General features: G+C 46.7%; 1 protein-coding gene across 1 annotated transcript; it reads right to left on the reverse strand.

Annotated features, from left to right (window-relative positions):
- Positions 1-3,510: 3,510 nt before the first annotated feature.
- On the reverse strand, positions 3,511-10,665 carry LOC144108325 (uncharacterized). The gene is made up of 5 exons (XM_077641585.1): positions 10,650-10,665; positions 7,720-7,937; positions 6,523-6,580; positions 5,493-5,643; positions 3,511-3,636 (listed from the first exon to the last, which is right to left on the reverse strand). The coding sequence occupies exons 1-5, from the start codon at positions 10,663-10,665 to the stop codon at positions 3,543-3,545; spliced, it is 537 nt and encodes a 178-aa protein (XP_077497711.1). The 3' UTR covers positions 3,511-3,542.
- Positions 10,666-11,682: the final 1,017 nt, after the last annotated feature.

Raw genomic sequence — 11,682 nt, forward strand, 5'->3', positions numbered from 1 at the left:
ATATACTATATTAAATACGGAGTCCGAATATCCCGGCTTTCCAGGTGCTAGCTCACATCTGATTCTCTGAAGGGAAGCACATTCCAACGTTTGGTTTGGCTTATGGGTGTTTAACGTCCCAAAGCGATTCAGGCTATGAGGGACACCGCAGTGACGGGCTCCGGAAATTTCGAACAACAGAGGTTCTTTAACGTGCACTCACATCGCACAGTACACGGGACCCTAGAATCTCGCCTTCATCAAAATTCGACTGCCGTGGCCGGGATCGAACCCGCGTCTTTCGGGTCAGCAGCCGAGCGCCTTAACTACTGAGCCACTGCGGCGACCAGACATTACATCGTGCCCCAAGGCCGAGCAGAAAATCACATACAGGTTTTCCGACAACGTAAATTTGCCTTACCTTATAGCGCTAAGGATTTAGGCCCCTAACGCAGCGCCTAAATTTTTCTTGCACTGTTCTCACGCGACGGCCCGCTCCGCGCCCACTAAGTGGTAGCGCATGCGGTTGCACTGAGATCAACCCACTACCATCTATTCAACGTCTAAGAATTGTTCGATTAGCACACTGCGCCATACGTGCACGACGGCATGAGAAGCCCCTGGTGACTTGCTGATAGTGGCACAGTGGAGTGCAGTGCAATTTGTGCCAATGGCAGCAACACAATCAGGCTTTCCCTCATCCCAATCCTCATCCCTACTCCCTTATACGCCCCTTGAAGAAACCTGTCTAGCAGCGTGGCCGAAGCATAACAGTTCACTGCTGAAGGAGGAGCGTTAAATTAAACCTGCCATTACAAATATTTGCTTATTCATTTAGAATATAGCCTTGCCCAGAGCACATCGCGTGGTTGGCCTTCCGGTCTGACCGCGCCTGTAATCAGAACAGTGAGAGCCGGCACGGTCACCGACTACGACGGATTGGCACAACCAAGCCTGTAAGCGTTTGAAAGGACAAGGATCACAGCGTCCATAGTTGCTGGGTAGAGCCATGGCGTCTATCATCTGGCCTTTGTTGGTCGCACTTCGAGCCATGCACACCCCATAAATGCGGACCAGTCTCCAAACGCTGCAAACCCTAATTTGCGACCTACTGCCACTTGAAGCTAGCTGAAAAAGCTAATCAGCTGCTTCCATGGCACAGTACAGTACAATCGACCTTCAGCAAATTAACCTTTATTATAGTGCCCCAACTTGGGCGAGATATGGACGTGTGGCACGTCAAATGAAAACATGCTTACAATGCTACTCCGTCCGAATAAATGCTGCCACTCCATTGGCAGGTAGGCTCACCATAAAAGAGCGCGCTCAGATCTTCTGCGCTCTTGAACAAATGCAAACGGCCGGGTCGCGCCGTTTAAGGTCCCCCAAGCATCCCATCACTCCCAGGCAGGGCGAGTACTTCGCTCTGCGGAAGCTCCAGCGAAGCGTCCGGGCTGGGCACCAATGCCGGAGGGGCAGACGACGCTGCCTCCGAGAAAGGACCACTTGACCGCACCAGAGTAGCTGCTGTTGTGGTATTGAAAGTCCTCCTCGAGGCGTTCCAGAACCACGAACGGCGGCCCCACGGTATCGCAGCAACCGATGTTCCAGCACTGGAAGTGTCCCAATCGAGGCGAGCTCCTCATTGGTGCAGGCCACTACGGCGACGTCGTCCTCACGGAAGACCTCCGAATACAGAGCAGAGGAGTGGTCCTTTCTACCGCAGTGAGCGTAGCAGCCGGCGCAGACAAGGCGGTGGCATGGGATCATTGGCATCACCTCCACCCGCAGCAGCATGCACTCGTCCTCGTGCTGGATTCGAGGCGGAGACCCTGGCCAGCACGTCCATCGCCGCTGAACCACGGCACTGCCGATGCTGAACAGCGTGTAGATGCCCTCCTGCCGCTCCTCTGCCGGGGCCATCTTGTACTGAGCACCCCACAAGCCGATGCTGAAGATGGCGCCGCCTTAACGTTACCGCCCCAGGAGAGCAGGGCTGATACAACCAGTTGCACTGACACCAAAGTCGGGTCTTCACACACTCAGCGAAGCAGCAACAGCAGCAGTATGCGCTTTGCTGGACGGTGCAGCGTTGCAGAGGTTCTGCGAATGGCGTCTTGCTGGGGCAGCTCTCCGAACATAAGCGCGTGCCCTAGAACATAGGCGCGAGAGGATCACAGCGCGCGCCAGGAGTAAAAAAAAATATGTATAAAGAAGCAGTTTCTTCTTACTCTACGAGAACCGGCGTATTCACTATACTTCCCGGGTTCGAACCCGACCACTTGCTGCCGCGTTTCGATGGAGACGAAGTGCAAAAGGCGCCCGTGTGCTGTGCGATGTCAGTGCCCGTTAAAGATCCCCAGGTGGTAGACATTATTCCGGAGCCCTCCACTAAGGCACCTCTTTCTTCCTTTCTTCTTTCACTCCCTCCTTTCTCTCTTCTCTCAAGGCGCAGTTGTCCACCGAGATATGTGGGGCAGTTAATGCGCCATTTCCTTTCCTCACAAACCAGTTTCATTTTTTCTTCCTCTAATTCAGTTCAGAGATCTGGCTATATCGGTTCTTATGTAATAGCTGATACTACGCATGCTATGCTTTTTTTTTTGCTGTGCATGAGATCAATGCTGAAATGTTGATTTTCGCGCTCGCTGCACCCGCCGCGGTGGCTCAGTGGTTAGGGCGCTCGACTACTGATCCGGAGTTCCCGCACTGTAAAAAAAAATCCGTCAAAATGACGGGAAATACCTTGGCAGCTCTATTTCCAAGCATTTGACCGTTAAAATGACGGCACCCCGTCATTTTAAAATGACGGTGCTTTTTCATCATTTTGATGTTTTTCTTGTCAATCTGAAATACAACTGAACCGTCAATTTGATTACATTTGACCATCAAAATGACGGCAGAACATCATTTCTAAATGACAGTTTTTCCATCATTTTGACGTCTTTCTTGTCAATCTGAAATACAACTGAACCGTCAATTTGATGACATTTGACCATCAAAGTGACAGCAGAACATCATTTCTAAATGACAGTTTTTCCATCATTTTGATGTTTTTCTTGTCAATGTGAAATACAGTCAAACTGTCAATTTGATAGCATTTGACCGTAGCAGTTACAGCAAGATGTCATTTCTAAATGACAATGTTTTTTCCTGACTTTGATGTTATTTTTATCGATTTGAAAATATAGCCAAACTGTAATTATACCACTGATTGTCTGCGATGGCAAGCTGTCAATTTTAAAACTGTTTTTATGACTTCAAGACTTTTTGCAAATTTGAAATTATCTATAACTGTCAGTACAGCATTTGGCCATCAAGGTAATAGCAGGCTGTAATTTCGAAATGACTATACTTTTAACCATTCCAAAAATAGGCTTGTCAACATGAAATGCAACTGTGTTGTCAGTATGATGGCCCAACACGACAAGTCTCAACATAATTCTGTGTCAATATATAGTGTGGTGAACCTGACCACATGAAAGTCACTTGCAGTGGGCAGTACCTCATAAACCATGCAACAAAAACAAATTTACATTTCTACTTGCACATTTATTCATAAATTAAAGTGCATTCAGCAGGCTCAGCAACTTTGGTGCGATTCCGCAGGCCCTGCCTTTGCCGCGCCCTTTCGTTGGGTTGCTCTGCCCAAGGTACCTGGAAACAAAACGAGGATAGAATAAATCCATGCTCCATAAACTGTGCCAATCACATACTCTGCCTACACGCGTGAAATGCCATTAATGTGTGAACTGCACTACCTTCTGCAACACACAGTATTACGAAATTGAAAGACGAGACTAAAATCAGGTAGCAACAAATGTGAGCACACTAGTAGTGCGCTTAAATAGCTACATATACATGCACTAACAATAGATGATGTACCTAAATGTAACCATTATTATAACTCGTAAAAACAGCCCACAATTGCACATACACACCGTATAGTATTTCTAGTAACAATAGGTGCTCATCATGTACAGGAACCATACACAGAGTCTAGAAACCATAACTATGCAAGAGCATTTTGCTGCATTTCAGTGTTTTCAGCTATCAGCCGCAAACATAGGTCAGTATTGATGTAACACCCTGATGTCCAGGTATAGGCTGCAATTGCACATGTGGCAACCATGCATACATTTAAAAACCTCATTATCATGCCTCATCATCTTACCATTTGCACAATGCTCATTCTAATTTCTGTGCCCTTGGCCACAAATAAGCGGAATTTCACACCTGAAATCTTCTGAGCAATCAACAAACCTGTCACGATGATGAATGTCTTAATTTTTTTTCTTTTACACTGCAACTGTTGACACAAAGGGCGGCCAACTTCTCAGGTGCCAACATAGCAGACTTCACGATGGCTCTTTCACCTGTCCATTTCAAGTACTGAGCAATTCTGGACAAATATGGGATCACAGCATAATTTTTTTTGAAAGGGGCTAATAACCCTGCCAGCCCCTAAAAGATCACCAGGTGAAAGGGGAAAGTGCCATGTAATGGTTGTGACAGTACCTGTGAAGCTGTCCTGCCTATGTGTCACGTCTCCCGTTTCAATGCAAAATGAAATCTGACATTCATCATTGCAAAAGGTTTGTTGAGTGCCCAGAAGGTGAGGTAGAGAGCTCTACTTTCTCGGGGCTGATTGTACACAGGCTACAGCGAGCACTGCATCAATGGTAACAAGGGAACCTGAGGCCTGTAAAAGTGCAGAGAGGCATCCGGCAACTTGCCACATGTGTGGACGCAACCCATAGTCAGACACACTGTAATGTTGCACTAGGACATTAGCCAGTGGACACGATACATAGTAGAGCGACTTAAAATAACTGCATTTACACTTAATCCTCGCTCCTATTTTTCCTGACGTCGGTACTTATAAAAGTGCTGCACACATTACATTTAGCAATAATTGACAGTCGCCCGTCCTATCTGGTTCTTCGTTCTAGCCCCTTTCTTGCAGTAGCCAACCAAAAAAATAAGCAAAACACTGAAAAGTGTTATCTAGATGCACTCACAGGACACGTGACCAAGTTTAGGCAATGCAAACTGCCAGGCTTGTGCATTCATCACATGACAATGATCAAATCCGCAATTCTGCCAGTGTCAGAATACCAGAACTGGGTGCAATTTAAAATTAAAAGTCCGGCCTTCATCTCACAATTGCCAGAGCTAGCCAATGTGCAAGGCTTGTTAGCATGTACTGCTGGCAAGCAGCACTATGTCAATAATCTTAGCATTCTACTTTCTAAAGACGCCTGTGACTGGCAAATCACCATACAGGTGTGCCAAAAAAGCAACACGGTGCTGTGCCAGAGAACGAAGAAATGCACAAGAGGAATGTATGTGACGACATCAGAATTTCAGGGGAACAGGGCAGAACTGATCATTTGCAGGCACTGGCTAAGGAGGGCGAGTGCCTTTCCTCAGGAAAAAGAAGCCTGCTGCTCACACTATTGCCTCGGATTCCGATTGCTTATCAAACGCATCATCCACATTCACTCATTTACCTCTGCAAAAGCTCCATGGTGAGGGGGCAGTCGGGAGGGTACGCAACGTTGAACACAAAGAAGGCACCAAGGAGGAGGCCCATGGCCTTCTCAAGACTTCTTGTAGAATCCACTGCAACGATGATCTTCTTTATGTCCCCCATGCTTGATCCTGCAAGGAAAAAAAATTAGTCACACGCAAACGCTACCCACTAAAGGGGTGATCTAATAATTCGAGTAACTCTATGGCCTTCGATGTGTACACTGAGAGAAGCCGAATTCAAATGTACTCGTAAAAAGCCATACTGGGTCTTGTTGCTAGGCCTTATGGTACCCTGGCAGTAGACAGACACATGCAACATGCCCTCCCTTATCAGTGCTTTACACGCCACTAATTATATCTGTTGAAGATGCTTGCTTCATGTAAACATACTACATAGAACTTGTTTATGGAAAAAGCTTTACAAATATTGCACGACAAAAAAGAATTAACTTTGTCGACAGAATACTTCGTTTTTTTTTTAAATAATGGGGAATAGCGATGAGGTAACGAAACTTGGGCAAGCACCGAGGCAACTTTTCAAAGGCCCTCCATTTTGTACCTAGCCTGCCATGACATTGATGAGAAAAGCCAAGCTCAGCTTCGTTCATGCTTTCTAGCAGAACGTCATGCTTTTGGCAAGTCAAAAGGCCGCACATTAGTCTCGATGAACTCTGGCATATCACCTTATAGTGCGGAGATTGCCCCACCCTCCTCACTTATCAACAGTACTGCTACTGAGTTCCAAATTTTTTGTACACTCTAATAAGAATGGAAAACTACTGGCCAAACTTGCACATTGTTATCATGTTTAATTATTAAACAAACTGTACATACATAAGATGAAGCAGCAATTAAGCCTTTCATCCAGGGCTAGCCTCATTCCTAAGTTTTGAATATGTCCTACTAAGTAGAGTGAAGTTACACAAAATCAGGTTACATCGTAGAATAATAAAATACACTGTACAAGCCATGTTTTGAGCCAAAGTTCTATAAATGACAAATGCATACCAATCACAGCAAGGTGCGGAGTTGTTGGCAGTCCTTCCAGCCCCCCTTCAGCTGCATGCTGGGAATTCACAAGCCACATGTTATTAGACTCCAGAGAAAACATCAGTGATCAGATACATGCATCTCAATAATAAATCATAACCATACTTCCAACGATCCTGCTGTCATCAAGGCACTTTCTACACCTTGGGTACAGTATCATTTCAGCAGAAATGGATGAAAATGCGGTATAAAATTACAAGACTACAAATTTACTTGATTCAATAATTCCCAGCTAATGGATACGCCAGTCGAAAGAAATTTTTGGCCCTTGTTTGAGGCTTATAGGCAATAAGCTATAAAAATGAATAGAATTTATTTGGAAATAACTATTGCTGAAATAATTAGGCCCATATCTTAATGCTATAAAAGAATGAAACTGCACACTATCAGTACACGAACTAAACACTGAGCTGCCCCATCGCCACCGGACACCGACGTATGGGGCTCGGTGTGCCAGGAAGCGAGGAACAACAAAAAAGAGAGAGCGTAAGAAATAAAACAGAAAAAAGCTGATCAGTGCACGAAAAGTAGTCTGCTTTTTATTGACGAATACTTTTACGAACCTACGACAGTAGTGCCGACACCATGAATTCAAGGGAGCTGCAGATGGCCAGCATGGTAGTCATAGCACGTGTCTTGGCCTGAATTACAAATGAAAATGTAAAAAATGGTTTTTACGACAATTTTTACTGCCCATTAAGCCCATTCATAAGGTGTTCTGCATTTAAACAGAGGCGCATGGCGCGCTAGAGCTCGACCAACTCGATTTCGATCCTTGGCCCGCGTAGCAGTAATCGTAACCGAAAGTCAGGCTCGATCGCGATTGTATGTGCCCGCATGATAGAGATACTATAAACGACTTTCTTCGACTTTCTTCAATTAACGTGCGCCAATGCTCTTCGTACGCTTCAGTGTTCCTCACAGGAAGTTTTTTTTCACACGTGGGCGCACGCAGCCCCTGAAAATCGCTGCACGTGGCTGAACCATGAGGCCGCGATTCACGCTTTACGTAGAAGCACGTCTCTGAACGGCAATCTCGGGCCCACGGCCATCGGTGCGTGTATACATTACGCGTGAGAACTAGCGTGCTCCTCGTAGCTATGTGCCTCACAGAACGCGTACTGCACGAACGAAGCATATAAGCAGAACACTTACCTCTACCCGCTGCAGTTGATTTTCGGCTGCAGCCCATACGTTCCTTGATTGCGTCTTCGCGGCCTTCCAACGCGTCGCACACAAAAAGGCAAAATGGCGCAAAAACAGAACGCACACCCGGGCAGAAGCAGCGCGCACAAAGAAAAGCGAGAGGGAACCAGGACAACCGGACTCCTTCCTTGACAGCGGGGGCCGGAAGCGCGCGTTGTTGACGACGTCTCACATGACGTACCCCTACGCGCCAGCCAATAGAGTTTCTCGTTTTGTGTTGCGCTCTCCGTCTCTTTCTCCTCGCCCGCTCGTTCACGGCGAAGTCTCCGTCTTTCCCGTTTGACGCCGGCGGCTCGTCAAAATAGATAAAAAAGTGGCCGTCAAAATGACGGTTTGTTTTTACAGTGCGGGTTCGAACCCGACCGCGGCGGCTGCGTTTTTATGGAGGAAAAACGCTAAGGCGCCCGTGTGCTGTGCGATGTCAGTGCACGTTAAAGATCCCCAGGTGGTCGAAATTATTCCGGAGCCCTCCACTACGGTACCTAATTCTTCCTTTGTTCTTTCACTCCCTCTCTTATCCCTTCCCTTACGGCGCGGTTCAGGTGTCCAACGATATATGAGACAGATACTGTGCCATTTCCTTTCCCCCAAAAAAACCAATTATTATTATTATTATTATTATCGCGCTCGCTGCGGTTGCTCGGTGGTTAGGGCGCTCAGCTACTGATCCGGAGTACCCGGGTTCAAACTAGACCGTGGCGGCCGCGTTTCGATGGAGGCAAAACGCAAAGGCGCTCCTCTCTCTTCTTTTCTTCTTTCACTCCCTCCTTTATCCCTTCCTTTACGGCGCTGTTCAGGTGTCCAACGATATATGCGACAGATACTGCGCCATTTCCTTTCCCCAAAAACCATTTATTAATTATTAAACGGAAATGCTGTTGTATGCCATCTCTGCGTCAAACTTCACTGAGCCCACGACGGGTGCATGCTTCCGTACACGTAATAAAAAGCCTTTTCTCAATGCCTGCAAAATTTACGGTGCTTGTTAAGACCCTCCTAATTTTCTTATGTCATTAGCCGATGGCGTGTTTCATCGCAAGTGTCAGCGAGCTATAACGGCGCCAGTTTTGCGCATCCTTCTGCTTATTAAAAGGAGAGCGCATATTCGAGCATATTGTTATGAAGACGAAGAAGAGTGCAGTGGCGCGGGACGGAGTGCTCGCGCTAGGCCCTGAGCCATTAAATCATATCTTCATTCTGTCATCATGTCGTGCTTTCCTTGGCTTGCCACCTCGTAACAATATTATTACAGCTTTCTGAAGGAGACCCTGTGAAAGATGCAGAGTTTTTCTAATGCGATTGGACCGAACTTCGCGAGCGCGTGCCATGCGCTTCGCGGTACATTGGGTGCGCCCTGGAGCTTCAAACTCATGGCAAGGCTGAGACTGGAATGAAAGCTTTGAGAGAAATAAATCCACAGGCTAGGTAGCGACCCATCTTGTAACGATTAAACAATTACTTTCGATCCACTTCTGGTTTATGAAAGTTTCAATGGAAATGAGTATACAGCGATGACGGATGCTAGAAAAATGACTGAGGTTCGGCAAAGCAGCGTTGTTTTTTTTTTACCAGAACGTGAAGCCAGCAGGAGCCAGAGATCGCAGATCGGAAGCACCACAGCACACGCTCATAAATATACTCCATCAAGCGCGAGGTGCCGTAGGGGAGGCCTCCGGAATTTTCCTGTCAGCAAAATTTTCTCCGCACGATTACGTGTTTTTGTTAAGATAAATGCGCCAAAGTTTGGTTGTGTTAGATAGTGCTTGATAAGATCTTGCTGTGGGGAAACATTTGGTTGATGAATTGTAATTACTTAATTACACTTTGACGACAAAACCGCCATGGACGTCGAAATAGCACCTGGACGTGAAAAGGATATAAAACAAAGTAAAAAGAATAAAAACTAAACGGAAATAAAATGAAAAATGATGTAAGAAAATTAAAAAAAATAATAATAAATAGATCGCGGACTGGTGTCGTGGAAAAAACCCGCGTTCTAGAAAATTCCATGCTTTCGCATTATTCGACGTAGCAGTCTGGAGAGCCCTCAGGATATTTTTTTTTTAAAGTGGGGAACTGTCTGGCAGTTCTTTTCCCGTATCTCGTGTCTCTTCCTCTTTCGACCGAAAAGTAAATTCGATTCCCGTATTCCCGCCGCGGTGGCTCAGTGGTTAGGGCGCTCGACTACTGATCCGGAGTTCCCGGGTTCGAACCCGACCGCGGCGGCTGCGTTTTTATGGAGGAAAAACGCTAAGGCGCCTGTGTGCTATGCGATGTCAGTGCACGTTAAAGATCCCCAGGTGGTCGAAATTATTCCGCAGCCCTCCACTACGGCACCTCTCTCTTCCTTTCTTCTTTGAATCCCTCCTTTACCCTTACCTTACGGCGCGGTTCAGGTGTCCAACGATATATGAGACAGATACTGCGCCATTTCCTTTCCCCCCAAAACCAATTATTATTATTATTCCCGTATTTTTTCCTCTCGCGGTGAGGGCCAGGAACCCTGCCACTGCCAAAAGGAATTTCAAACCAGTCACGAGAGAAATATTCTATATTTCTCAATACCAAAGCATTATATGGTTACGACACGTCAGCAAAAAATGTCCACAAATTTTATTCGCGCGATAATGTTCTGTACAGATAAACGTGTCAAACTTTGATTGTGTAGCTAAGTGCGTGAGTAGATCTTGAAACGGGAAAAGTTTGCCTGATGAATTGTTATTAGTTAATGCGTGGATGGATGGATGGATGGATGGATGGATGGATGGATGGATGGATGGATGGATGGACGGGTGGATGGATGGATGAATGGACGGACGGACGGACGGACGGATACAACTTTATTACACGAAAAAAAATCTTCCAGGGTGGTCCCCTACTGGGCCAGGAATCCATGGGCTATCGGCCATATTATGCTGAATACGCCAGTTCTCGTCCACTCATTTTTCAACCTATTATAATTCAACCACCAGGGCCACCAGGCTACTAGTAGCTCGTTGAGCGCGAAAAATAGGTTTTTGGGGAAAGGAATTGCGCAGTATCTGTCGCACTTCGGCTCAAACCTCAACCGCGCCGTAAGGGAAGGGATAAAGGATGGAGTGAAAGAAGGAAGGAAGAAACAGGTGCCGTAGAGGAGGACTTCGGAATAATTTCGACTACCTGGGGATCTTTAGCGTGCACTGACATCATACAGCCCACAGGCGCTTTTGCATTTCGTCTGCATCGAAACGCGGCCGCCGCGGTCGGGTTCGAGCCCGGGTACTGCTGATCAGAAGCCGAGCGCCCTAACCGCTGAGCCACCGCGGCGAGCGCGAAAACCGATGTTTCAGCATTGGTACTTGCCCTGCTGAAGCGGAGGAAAAAAAAAAGCATAGCATGCGTAGTATTAGCTAGTATATTACAGAAAGAACAGATACAGTCAGTTCGATTAAATGAGGTAGAGGAAGGTAAAAATTGGAATTGGTTTTTGAGGAAAAGAAATGGTGCAGTAACTGTCTCACATACCTCGGTGGACACCCGAATCGCGCCGTAAGGGAAGGGATAAAGGAGGGAGTGAAAGAAGAAAGGAAGAAAGAGGTGCCGTAGTGGAGGACTGCGGATTAATTTCGACCACCTGGGGATCTTTAATGTGGACTGACATCGCACAGCACATGGGCGCCTTTTACATTTCGCCTCCATCGAAACGCGGCCGCCGAGATAAAGAGGAAGAACCTCCTTCTTTATGCAGCTTTTTTTTCCTCCTTGCGCGCGCTGTGATCACCTCGCGCCTACGTTCTACACTCTGTTTCATACATCACGTGCAACGCTGTGAAAGGTATGGAAGTAGTCCGCACGGAAAAATAAAGGGAGGCGTGTTAGTCGCTCTTGTTCTGTGGCCGAATGGTCTATGGCACGAGAAAGCGACCGCTTGTC

This window comes from Amblyomma americanum, chromosome 10, assembly GCF_052857255.1.
Source record: "Amblyomma americanum isolate KBUSLIRL-KWMA chromosome 10, ASM5285725v1, whole genome shotgun sequence".
Classification (NCBI taxonomy): Eukaryota; Metazoa; Arthropoda; class Arachnida; order Ixodida; family Ixodidae; genus Amblyomma; species Amblyomma americanum.